The 13,183-nt window shown below is 49.9% G+C and overlaps 1 protein-coding gene across 1 annotated transcript; it reads right to left on the bottom strand.

Moving 5' to 3' along the window:
* Positions 1-89: 89 nt before the first annotated feature.
* On the bottom strand, positions 90-13,128 carry LOC147328702 (calpain-2 catalytic subunit-like). The gene is made up of 21 exons (XM_086297283.1): positions 12,803-13,128; positions 12,224-12,293; positions 8,479-8,597; positions 7,405-7,538; positions 6,749-6,917; positions 6,495-6,578; positions 6,330-6,415; positions 5,634-5,699; positions 5,380-5,540; positions 5,035-5,204; positions 4,932-4,943; positions 4,529-4,740; positions 4,360-4,396; positions 4,148-4,213; positions 3,982-4,039; positions 3,841-3,905; positions 2,943-3,011; positions 2,121-2,199; positions 741-857; positions 344-402; positions 90-262 (listed from the first exon to the last, which is right to left on the bottom strand). Exons 1-21 carry the CDS (start codon positions 13,037-13,039, stop codon positions 239-241), a joined length of 2,094 nt encoding a protein of 697 aa, XP_086153409.1. The 5' UTR covers positions 13,040-13,128; the 3' UTR covers positions 90-238.
* Between the last annotated feature and the right edge of the window lie 55 nt (positions 13,129-13,183).

Below are 13,183 nucleotides of genomic sequence, written 5' to 3' on the forward strand. Positions count from 1 at the left end.
AAGAGCAGCTTCACCATTTTCACTGTGAAGCACCGACACACGGGGGCGTGGCCAGTTACAGGTTGATCATTAGTAAAACACGAACACAGTTTCCAGGTTTGGAGAATTTATTGACTTTACATGTCAGTAAGTTAGTGTAGAAACTAAACCATGCATATAAAACAGGAGCGGTGACAGGAAGTGAGGCGGCCAGTAAACGGCGAAGAAGGCGTGCTGCAGTAACCACTGAGGCTGCGGCTCAGATCATGGCGAAGTTTAACCACTGCAAGAAGAAGAAGACATGGTCGTCGTCAGCCTCTGCGCTCACACTGACACATACACGTCACCGCATCATACGTCTCACCTGCTGGAAGTCGAGCTCAATGAAACCGCTGCCCTTAGTGTCGAGCTTCGTAAAGACCTCTGTGGAGGAAGACCGTCACACGTTAAAGTTTAAAGGTCACAGCACAGAGGGAAAGTTAAAACTCAGAGAGATGCAGCGAGACGTCATGGGCCGGCAAGCTAACCGCTAGTCACTGAGACCTGTGATAGCCTCCAACGCCCTGCAGAACTCCTCCTACCTGAGGGAGGTCACAAAGCTCCAAACATCTCACGGAGCTTAGACACGCCCTCCAATCCGTGGTCCTCCAATAAGAACTCCTTATCTCACTGACTCCCCCACTGACTGACCTCCCACAGACTGACTCCCCCACTGACTGACTGACCTCTCTGAGCTCGTTAGCAGCGAAGCGCCAACTCACTGAACATCATCTCCAGCCTCATCAGACATCCCACGAAGTTGTCGAAGTCGATGGTCATGTCGGGGTCGGCGTATCGGGCCACCAGCAGCTGGTAGATGTTGTTATTGAGAGTGAAACCTGCAGGAAGATGGTAGCTGTTAGCGGCTATCAGACCTAACAGTCTTGATCATCATTACTGGTAAATAATGGTCACTGAAGTTCGTCAGTGTAAGCTTTCTATTTACTCTTGCAGACGCCATCGTGTAGCTGCAGCTCGATTGGTCGTGATGTCAGTTAAAGGTGCTCTGACAGACGACCAAATCGCTGCCACCTACGGTGTAATGCAGCGAGCTCAAACACACAAACTAGTGCCGAGCTGGCTCTGCCGCTGTCTTCGATGATGAATTGTGAGAACTCGGCGTTTAGAGTTTAGTTTAAATGGTTCTCAGATCATATGAAAGCAACACAAATCAATATTTCTATTTAAACCGATCAAACATCACGAAACACCAGACTCTGGATGATAAGGAGCAGTCAGACACTGATCTGGGTTCAGTAAGCGAGCACATCAGAGTCAGCTGAACTCGCTCCAGATCCTGAAACTTTAACCCTGAGGTGACCTTCATGCTGCCAGCAGAGATGAAACGTACCGTCTCCATCAGCTCGCTGCCCGTAAATCCACAGCAGCAGGAGGAGGAGGAAACACACAAGTTAGACAGAGACAGAAAGACTGCAGGAGGAGCAGGAGAAGAAGAGGAGATGTTAGTGAGCAGGAGACAAAGTCTGCAGGCTTTGTTTTCATTTGTTTAGCAGCAACAGGAAAGATGAGGCGTCTTCCTCACCCCGGCCACAGAGGAGGAAGAGGAGTGTTCTGTTTAAAGTGTGAGTCAGCGGGGAATCACCGTGACTCACACTTTAAACCACAAACTGCAGCAGCTCCACCTCTGAGGGTGAAGACAAGTAAAGCATCGCAACGCCAGAGCCGAGCGCGTCGCCACAACACAACTCACAGTCCGCACACAAACAGCCCACAGCATCTGTGACATCACGGAGGACGTCCCCACGGAGGCATGTCCCGAGCTCGGCTGAAACGCGTCACCGTGTCATCCTGTTAAATGAAGTCAGGTGGTTTTATTATGTGGCCCTTCCTGTTCCTTAGCATAAACTCGCCAGTGAAAAGAAACTGGTGGGGAGCCAAAGACGCCTGAGGCCCCGCCCCAAACAGAATCGCAAACACGTTTAATGAGCAACAGACAGGAAGTGGTCGACAGCTGCTGGTGAGCCAATCACAGCACGAAACAAGACGAGACGCCAGCAAAGACCCGGGTCAGGTCGACGACTCTAAGCTCGTCGCATTAAACGAACGCTTCGTTTGTTCCTGCAGAAGAAGAACAGACTGACCTGCGTCTTTGAAGGCCACTCTCATCTCAGGTGTGCACATCGTCCCCGAGTTATCAGAGTCGTTCTTCTTGTAGATGGACTGCACACACACGCACACACACGCACGCACACGCACGCACGCACGCACACACGCACGCACGCACACACGCACACACACGCACGCACACACACACACGCACACACACACACACACACACACGCACACACACACGCACGCACGCACACACGCACACGCACACACGCACGCACGCACACACACACGCACGCACACACGCACGCACGCACACACGCACACACACGCACGCACACACACACGCGCACACACGCACACACACACGCACGCACGCACACACGCACACGCACACACGCACGCACGCACACACACACGCACGCACACACGCACGCACGCACGCACACACACGCACGCACGCACACACGCACGCACACACACACACGCACGCACACACGCGCGCACGCACGCACGCACGCACACACGCGCACGCACGCACGCACACACACGCACGCACACACGCACACGCGCACGCACACACACACGCACGCACACACACACGCACGACGTACACACGCACACACACACACACACACACACGCACGCACACACGCACACACACGCACGCACGCACGCACGCACACACACACACGCACGCACGCACACACACACACGCACACACGCGCACACGCACGCACACACACACACGCACGCACGCACACACACACACACACGCACGCACAGGTAAGTACATATAAAATTCGTCTTGTCAGTACAACATTCGGGATTAGAGGTCAAAGGTCACGTCTCACCAGGTATCTCTGCACCTTCTTCCACAGCGTGGCAAACTCCCCGAGGCCGAGCTTCCCGTTGCCGCTGTCCTGCTGCAGGTTAAGGATCACTGACAAAAACATTCAAGTACTCTCATGTGACGCCGTTGCTGATACAGCTGCACTGGCTGGTTCTGACCTTTAAAGCTCTTCAAGGACAAGCACCAGCCTACATCATTGAACCTTTACAGCCCCGTCCCTAGTAGGTCCCTGAGGCCTTTGATCAGGGCCTACTTGTTATTCAGCACACAAGGCTGAGAACCAAGACAGAGCTTTGGTTCCTGGTCATGTCGGGATGGTAGCTGTTAAAGGTTGGAGAGCGTGCTTTTTCTTTTCGTGCCCCGTTTCTGTGGAACAACCTCCCTCAAGATGTTAGGCAGGCTGCTCTGTGGAGGCTTTTAAAAGTAAGCTGACGACACATTTGTTCACCTTATCTTACAAGTCTTAATTCTATGGCTTTGAGTTTTTAAATTTTTACTGTTTTTAACTTGTAGTGTGTCTTTTACCTGTATTGCTATGTATCGCTTTTATTATTATTTTTTATCTTTTTAGTTTTAAATAGTTGTACAGCACTTTGTTTGAAAGCGCTTTATAAATAAAGTTATTATTATTATTAGTGGTCACTGTGGACTCTCTTCCTCAGAAGATCTGCAGACTCACTTTAAAAAACAACTAAAAACATCTTTTTGTGTCTGTTTTTGTTTTATACCTTGTGAAGAACTTTGATCTTTTTCTCTAGAAACGTGCTATATTAATAAAATTTTACTTACTCACTGACAGGTGAGTGACATCATTAACCCTGCACTCTGGCATCATTTCCTGTTTCTCTAACACCTGCACTTCCTGCTGCCAGGTGACCCTAGCTGTCTGTAAAGGATACGTCCATCAGGTTCACCATCACCCTGCACGTCTCCATGCCGAAGCCGTCAGTTTTGATGTCAGTTCCTGTTGAAAGAGAAAACAGGAAGTGAAACCTGCGGCGCTCTGTGTTCAGGTAAAAGGCGTCGAATCTTCAGCTCACGTTTGGAGACGATTTTGTTCATGATGGTCCTGAGCTCCACTGCAGAGATCTCCATGTCCTGAAACACAAACACGAGCAGCCAATCAGGCGTCTGTGGGCAGCGCACCTGCACGCCGCCACGCAGCAGGTGTTAGGCTGTTTACGCGCGTGATGAGGATGAACTTACACTTCCGGCGAGTTTAGTGAAGAGGCCCCTGAACCCGGCGTCCACCTCGCTGTCTGACACCGTCTCCTGGACACAAACACCATAGCAACCGTCAGCACATCATCACTAACCTGCAGACATGGCGCAGCACTGAGGGGTCTCTAATGACGCCGACCTCAAGGGCGTTACTTCCTGTTTAAAAACCGTGAGTGTGGAGTCTGAGTGTTACTCACATCATCAAGTTTGGCACTGACGGGGTCGTCGCAGGGCCTGCGAGAGAGAAAACTGCGAGTCACACATCAGAGCGCCAACCAAACACGCAAGACCCCGAAGCCCCCACGGCCGGAGCTCAGTGCCCGACCACACCCCCCGACCACACCCCCACAGCGGCAGATTTCTTACACGGTCTCCGTCTGCTTCTCGGAGAACACCCGGATGCAGAAGTCTCCGTTCAGGTGCGGCTCGAAGGTGGACGGGACGATCAGGTACTCGCCCGGCGGCAGCTTGAAGCGAGAGCTGACCTCACGCAGGTTGATGAAGGTTTCTGACCTCGCCGTCTGAGCGTGGCTCAGGAAGAAGTTCTTATCCAGGTGTACGTCCCTCTGGCCGTGGAACTGCAGATACAGAGAGGACAGCCAATCGGGACATCAGGAGGTGTGGCCAAAGAGAGCGAAAATGTGTATCCATGTTTGAGAGCATTCTGCCTGACATCCTGACATCGCCGATGTTACCACAGGAAATATCCTGATTGTATAAAAGAACTTGAATAGAGCTTTGACCTTTGACCTGCAGGTTCAGCACTCACCTGTTGTGGAAGCTGAAATAAAACGAAGAGAAGAAGAGTTCAGAGTTTGGTCACGTGTTTGGTCTTTGAATCCTTCACATCAGATTTTCTCGGACGTTCTCACCTCGTAGATGGCGAAGCCGATGGTGTGCATGTCCTCGCCCTGTTTGCGTAGCTTCCTGCGGTTCTTCTGGATAAGACCCACCACGAAGCTGCAGCCCACCTCGCCGTCGTCGGGGTCATCGTCCTCCTCGGCCAGCTTAATCACGAACTGCGGATTCGTCCAGAACGTGTCTGCAGACAGAAACATGCAGCCTGAAACCTCCTGCAGCTGCAAAGCATCACAGCGAGGAAAGCCCCGCCCCCGCCAGGTTATCCTCCACTAGCGGTTCTAGAAAACTTAAGCCCCCACAAATAATGCTCATTTCTGATTGGTTACACGGTCTCAGTGTTGCAGCAGGTTACTCACACGGGTTATTCCTGCAGCCTCCGGCAGTGGAGCCTCTCCTCCAGCCGCCGTCAAACTTGCTGACGCTCCAGTGTTTGACGGAGTCGTTCTCGATGGTGTCCGGGGTCAGAGTGCACACCTCGATACGAGAGTAGTGACGCTGGAAGTCGCTGAAGGACATCCTGGGGAGAAAGAACAGAGAAGAGCGCTTCCTGTCAGCACACCTGAGCTTCCGGCGTCAGCAGGTGTGCAGTGCGCACAGAGACTCCGCCTACCAGAACTCTCCATCTTCTGCGTTGCTGTGAGGACACTCCCCCTGCACGTAGTTCCACTCAGACGACCTGCAAAGAGCAGAACCGATCAAAGCCTCAGAGTTCTGAACCTTCTTCCTGTTAAAAGGGAGTTTTTCCTTCCTGCTGTCGCCAAGGTGCTTTCTCACATGGGGTCATGTGACTGTTGGGTGTTTCTCTGCATGTATTATTGTAGGATCTACCTTACAATATAAAGCACCTTGAGGCGACCGTTGTTGTGATGTGGTGCTGGAGTGACTCAGCATGTTTGATTGTCGTTCCACATCCTGCTTTCTTAGAACAGGTAACTGGACCGACCAATCAGGCTTCAGCACTGAAGGTACCCTGCAGGACAGGTATGTGTTTTGTTGTAACCGGTTAGGTTGCCCTACAGGTGGGGCGGGTGCGGTGACCTCCACACGCTGCTACTCTGGTTAAATGGCTTTTTCCCCAGCATCTGTTTTTGTTCATCGGTGCACTCGAGTGAAAAGACCACTCACTAAACTCTGCACAGCCAATCAGAGGCCACCTGCTAGTAACCAGGGTGACGGCAGCTGGAGTTCAGATAACTTCAGCAGGTTTACTGTCAGCTGATCTGTCGTCCTAGCCTGACTTCAGACATTTTAGCAGATACAAACTGAGCTCGAGCAGCTGGAGGCACTCTCAGGCTGAGTTGGTTACCCGTCACTCCACGGTCCCGTCCACTCCACCTGGCCCCACGGGTTCCTCATCCTCACCAGCTTCTCCTGACGCCCTCGGTAGTTCACCTGGGAATGAAAACAGTTACGTGTCACTTCCTCCTCCTTCATCTCCGTCTCATCCTCACTGCTTCTCTTTTGACGTTACCTCCACGGCGCCCGTCAGCGAGTAGGCGTGGCCTTTCACCAGCTTCTGATGAGTCACAGCTTCAGAGTCTGCGGCGCTCGTGATCTGCAGAGAGACAAGCACAGCCCATCACCACTGACCCCGAGTCCAAGGCCAACAACCCAACTCCGACCCCGGCTTTCGCCTCCTCCATCGAATAATCCCGAAACACACCTCGGAGAATCTGAGAGAACCTCACTAACTGAAGGAAAAAGATGGTTTCTCTCCACACTCACATCGATGGAGCAACCCAGCAGCGATCCAGCTTCCAGCGCCTTCTTGATGATCTGGAACAAGTTGGAAGGGGGCTTTTTGAGGTCGTAGTCCTCTGCGATGCCGCCGGTGAAGTCCTCGAAGCCCTCAGTGGTGGACCCGCCAGACAGCGCCTCGTAGCAGCCGTTCACTCTGCACACAAAGAGCACAGAATGGCATGAAGGTAGAGCCCTTTCAGAGCACCAGAAGACCAAGAGCATCCACGGCGGGGGTCAGAAGCTCCCATGCACTAACCCTGGGCGTGAATGTGAGGTTTACCCTGTAAAGCCTGTTATATCATATTGGATACATGAGTTTCTGAGACCTCCATCTCATCAACGTGATCAATACTCGACATAATTTCAACATGTTACAGACTAAACTATGTTTTTGTCCAAAATTGTTGCCAAAACTGCCGAATGTATCAAATGCGATACAAAACTATATAATAAATAAATATAAAAACATATTATACACAACATATAGCCAAAAAACGTTTGTGGATTTTGTTATAAGGGTTGATAAACATCTCAGTTCCAGACAATCTGAATTTTCTGACTGTCAGAAACCCCAGGCTCCTGATTCCCAGAAGCCTTTGCCCTGGTCCTGCTCCTCTCCCTTTGGTTGAGGCGGGTCTTACTTGGCGTAGGCTTTCTCCAACAAGGCGCTCCAAAACTCCCTCCCCTCGGCCGAGTGCACGAACATCAGCTCGCCGTCTTTGACCGGCAGCCGGTCGTCGATCACCACGTCCACCCACTCACCGAACTGCCAGAACTGCGGAGGGACAGCAGAGGACAGAATGTCAGGCTTTTACTTTCTCTGTGAATTTGCAACCTATCACTGCATTGTGGGCGGGTCTAATGGTCAGGGCCCACCCACTTCAATAACAGCTGTGAGAATATTTTTAGGTTTCAGTTTTTAAGCAAACAAAAGGCTGAACGTGTTTTCATTTCTGTAAAAGTAAAAATAACATTTATGAACTTATCGCAGGTGAATTCTGACCAATCACAGCAGCCCATTTCTCACGGACCAGTAACAGTGAGACCCGAGCGGCGTGATGCTTCAGAGTAGGGCTGAAGGTCAGGTGCTCCAAACCAACCTCAGACTCAAACGCTAGAACGGGCGTTTCCCCGCAGCACGCCGTGTAGAGAGACAGAAAGGCATGAAAAACAGATGGTTTCATGCATCGGTCAGAACACTGCGCTGAAAACACCTCACACAGGTCGAGTTACAGGAAAAGCAGAAAGATAAGGTTATTGCGCCGTCCTCCTTCAGAGGTCGCTCTGTATCTGCGAGGTCATTGGTCGCTTGTGTTTCTGCTGGATTCTCTCTCTCGGGGTTTAACGACCCACACTCAGTGAGTCCTCGCACACAGCAGGAATAACACACTCACGCAGTATTGTTTCTGCAGGGCGTGCCCCCGTCATAAACAGAAGCTTCAGCAACAAAAGCATAACTCTCAGTAATTACAAGGCCCCGCCCAGCTCGCTGCCGTGCCCGGCATGAAGCACTAACACATAAACTCCCACGTGAGTGGAAAGCTTGGTGGAGCGTGAGGCGTGACAAACATGGCTGCTGGCGTTGTTGTGAGAGCCGCAGCTTTCTGCCGATTGCCGCCGGCCGCTGACGCAGCTCCACAGGGTCCAGCTTTACGTCAGCGAGGCCTGACAACATCAACCTGTACAGGTGTTTCACAGAATCACACATTAGTTACCTGGAAGTGGAAGATGCCGGCGTAGCTGTCCCCAAAGTCCTGGTCCGTGGGAACAACTCTGGCCATCACATATTCATTCAGGGTCAGAGAGGCGATGGCCGCCAGCAGCCAGCAGTCACCTGGACAGACAGGAAACACTCAGTCAGCGCCCACTCCTCAGCACTGCCCCCTGCAGGCCTTACTTCCTGTTACAACTAAAACACTCATAAATATGTTTTACACCTGATTGGCCCTTATGACATCCTCCGCACTAAAGCCATGATCGCCTCTTTCACTGGGTTTTAATCAAACGTGTTGCATCTGTGGTGCTCGCGGTCAAAGGTGACCGCCACAGGAAATGACAGCTGGAGGGCCAAGCAGTCATTGGGTCATTTCAGGAAATGGTTATATTTAGACAAGTACTATCTCACACACACACCTGCTAATCAGTAACAAACAATCATAAGCCTTCGTCATACAGTAACCTCACAGCAGCCAGGTTAGTGGTCACATGGCATCATTAAAGACGCTGCAGAAACAGGGTCCAGAGATCCAGCTCGGGTCAAGCTAGCAGCTACTGTGTCACCATCCACCTGTCGGTCAAAGAGGCCGCGCCCCCTAATCCATTATAAAATCATTGTGGCGGGGGCGTGGTCTGCTGGCCTGCTGCAGAGGAGGGGTGACACAGTGACTTGTACAGGACTGTTTTATTGAGGGAGATGTGTCTTATCTGTGTCCGCAGTGAGAAGGAGCAGGTGATGCTGGGAGAGAGTCGGAGTGGCTGCGTCCGAGGCGGGCGCCAAAAACCGCAGATTATTTCTCAATAAAAGACAGTCTAAGCATTAACCAGTCGTGTGCGCGTGTCCTGTGTTACAGTCATGCTCCCCCAGTTGCTGACATTCTGCACACACCATTACACACTCACTACAAATACAGGACTCGACACAGTCACTTTAACCGCTTTAAATCCTCATTGCACAGCTTTTACACAACTGTAAATACGAAACAGCCGTCTTACATTCTCTAATATTGAATACTTTAGTATTTTGTTATTTTTATTATTATTTTTATTTTCTTCTTTAATATAACTGCACACTTCTATATGTTCATGTAAAGCTGAGGAGCACGAGCCAACAAATTTCATTACGGGTAAATGTTGCTATGCTGTTTATCTGCATATGACAATAAAATCTGAAACTTGAAACTTGCTATGAAGGATGAAACTACCTACAGAGATCGATCAGTTTGAGTATCAGGCTGTAAACATGTTTGTTTTAACATGGGAGTCTATGGGCACTGACTCACTGCTGCCACCGCTGGACGTCAGAGGAACTGCAGCTCTGGAGTGGCTGGTTAGTGCTGCCCCCTACAGGCTGCACAGACGCTAATGAGATTAGCGTGCAGTTTAACTCTGAAAATATGCCCAGCTCTGATTGGTGCACACCGTTACAGGTCACACTTTTCTAACAGAGCCCGGAGAAAAAAAACACGCTGCCACAGGTATTCATCATCATCATCATCACATATTCAGACAGACGCTCTGCTTCCTGTCATGCAAAAGCAAGAAAAACCTCAGCTCACACTTTAATTATTCGCTCGACCGCCGTGACGCCTAGGGAGGAACTCAGACAGCGCCGCAGGAAGTGAGTGCAGCGAAAGAAGCCTGTGACCACAAACATCCAGAGACAGAGCTCCGCCTCTAATCGCAGCTCAGCGTTACACAACAGTGCTCTGGGGTTTCACCGAGGCACGAACATGACTCATCCACCACCACACAGGCACTGGGTTTGTGTCCCTGTGAGGACCGCCGGGCTGCAGGCACGCTCACACCTGGATCAGGTCCACATCTGGATCAGGGTCCACATGGAACCAGACTCAATTTCAGGCTGTGAGTCATGTGACAGCAGGATGTCCTCAAAGAGTTGCAAACACAGGCGTGTGTGAGTGTGTGTGTGAGGGTGTGTCCTCATTGGCTGACAGCTCATGCCCCTCGCTCTCTCTCTAACAATGGCTGGTAGCCTTTTCCTGTCTGCTGCTTCCTGTTCAGCCAATCAGGGACCAGCGTGGCAGAGCCGCTCAGCTGCTTCTCATTAAAATAAAAGTTCTTCAGCAATTTGATGGAGAGGGGGCATGTGACCCCCCCCCCCCCCCCCCAACTGTGAGCCTGAGACTTTAAAGCCTGTGATCATGTGACCACAGAGATACTATCTTTGTGTGTGTGTGTGTGTGTGTGTGTGGCATGAAGGAGATTAGACTGAACCAGCTGAGAGCATTGTCATGGCAACTTTGTTTTCTTTCTGCCTTTTAAGGTGGAAATGATTCTGCAGCCTCTGTCTGTGCGACAACGACGGCCTGAGGCAGAATGACATGTTATTAAATGTGTTATTAACATGTTTATTAACATGTTTAATAAAATAAACATGTCATTAAACAGGTTTATTAACATGTTAATAAACCTGTTAATGTTTATGTTAATAAACATGTTTAATAACATGTTAATAAACATGTTTAATAACATGTTTATTAACATTATTGGGGGTGGCTGTAGCTCAGGTGGCAGAGCAGGTCAGCCACTAATCAGAAGGTCGGTGGTTCAATCCCAGGCTGCCTCCTGGCTGCATGCCAACATGAGATTAAACGGGTTTATTAACATGTTATTAAACGGGTTTATTAACATGATATTAAACGGGTTTATTAACATGTTATTAAACGGGTTTATTAACATGTTATTAAACGGGTTTATTAACATGATATTAAACGGGTTTATTAACATGATATTAAACGGGTTTATTAACATGTTATTAAACGGGTTTATTAACATGTTATTAAACGGGTTTATTAACATGTTATTAAACGGGTTTATTAACATGATATTAAACGGGTTTATTAACATGATATTAAACGGGTTTATTAACATGATATTAAACGGGTTTATTAACATGTTATTAAACGGGTTTATTAACATGATATTAAACGGGTTTATTAACATGTTATTAAATGGGTTTATTAACATGTTATTAAACGGGTTTATTAACATGATATTAAACGGGTTTATTAACATGTTATTAAACGGGTTTATTAACATGATATTAAACGGGTTTATTAACATGTTATTAAACGGGTTTATTAACATGTTATTAAAAGGGTTTATTAACATGTTATTAAACGGGTTTATTAACATGATATTAAACGGGTTTATTAACATGTTATTAAACAGGTTTATTAACATGTTAATAAGCTTGTTATTAAACATGTAAGAACCCATATTGAGTAATAAATAGCGAGAGCTGTACAACACACTTTATTCTTTCGTTATGACACCCTGTGACATCACGAGGACGTCAGAACATCCTGACGTCATCACATCATAATAAAATGTCATAAACCATGAAAGAGCGTGACAGCGCGGCAGTCGGGGAGATGCGCTCTGGTTTGTTTGTGGAATAAATAAAGTTTGAAATGAAAAGCGCAGCGCTTTACTGAGTAAAGGGCTGTTGCTGAGGTCTCCATGACGACGAAATGGGGTCAGAATCGATCAGCTGACCATTTCACAGATCCTTTTATGGCTGAAAGCTCTGTGGCCTCTGACCTCTGTGCAGTCTGATTCAAAATGAGAATTCAGCTGACTGAAGCTGTGAGTGATGTCACACCAGCACTGCTCTCGGATTGGTTTTCGTTAAATCGGCTCAATGAGTTTGAACGCTCAGGAGGCGTGGCAGCCAGCACAGACCGGGTGAGATGTGCTCAGAGACAGTAGGAAACTCACCCAGTGCGCCCTGGCAGATATCAGTCCTGGTGGCCCCGCCCACGATGAACTCCGGTTTAGAGACGAGCTCCTGGAAGACAAACCAGAGACAGTGTTAATGATGCTGGTCAGGGCCACGCCCACTCAGAGTGGGGAACACAGAGCTGCTGGGGTGTGTGTCCAGATTCAGATTGCTCCTCAGACTGAATCTGCTCCCAACACACACACGCGCACGCGCGCGCACGCACACCATCACTTGAAGCTCTCAGGTTAACCTCAGCTCCTCCACCTGAAACAGCTGGTCGGACTCACTGTCTGCGTGCACGCCCACCGCTCCCTCACTGCTATTCCTCCCGCAGCAGCAAGCACTGACTCATCAGGGAGTGACTCAGTGCGCATGCTTAAGATTGAAGGGACGCATTTTATGAAACGGAGCAGAGATTCACCAAAACTCCTCTCTGCTCCTTCATGTCCCTGCCGGAGGCCTGCTCCTCTCACAGGTCTGTGAGATTATCATCTGTGAAAATCTCTCTGGGTACCAAACAGTGTGTTTTTCCATCAGGCACAACCACCCCTCCCCCCCCCGGTCCCGGTTCTCACCGTGGGCCTCTTCCAGCTGACTCCGCGGACCTTGTAGGAGCTCGGGCCCAGCTCGTTGAAGCCCAGAGACTCGGGCGCGGCGGGGAACGTCGGGTCGCAGAAGAGCTTGCCCGCGGAACGGCACTGGGCGCGCAGCGCGTTGAAGTTCTGGTTCAGGTACGGGACCGCGTTCGCGTTGGTGCCAAAGCCCGCGGACAGAGCGCGCTTCTTGGCCAGAGTGGACGCAACGCCGGACATGATGAAGAGGAGGAAGATCACACGGCTGTAAACTCCAACAACTTCAGCTGCTCAAAGTTTTCCCCACGCAGACCGCGCCCCGAACCAGAGGAGGAGCCACAGCCTCTGCCAGCCTCCACCCACCTCCAACCGCTCAGACGTACA

The sequence above is a fragment of the Aulonocara sp. 'chitande type north' Nkhata Bay genome, linkage group LG6, assembly GCF_057382095.1.
Source record: "Aulonocara sp. 'chitande type north' Nkhata Bay isolate Kocher_YH1m ecotype deep benthic linkage group LG6, A_spYH_male_GT1.1, whole genome shotgun sequence".
Taxonomy (NCBI): Eukaryota; Metazoa; Chordata; class Actinopteri; order Cichliformes; family Cichlidae; genus Aulonocara; species Aulonocara sp. 'chitande type north' Nkhata Bay.

Excerpts from the sequence above, each read along its gene's own strand:
- LOC147328702 (XM_086297283.1), bottom strand. The coding sequence starts at position 13,039 with ATGTCCGGCGTTGCGTCCACTCTGGCCAAGAAGCGCGCTCTGTCCGCG. Across the intron at positions 8,598-12,223 it reads TATCTGCCAGGGCGCACTGG|GTGACTGCTGGCTGCTGGCG; the intron begins GTGAGTTTCCTA and ends CTGTCTGTCCAG. Across the intron at positions 4,397-4,528 it reads GAGAAGCAGACGGAGACCGT|GCCCTGCGACGACCCCGTCA; the intron begins GTAAGAAATCTG and ends TCTCTCTCGCAG.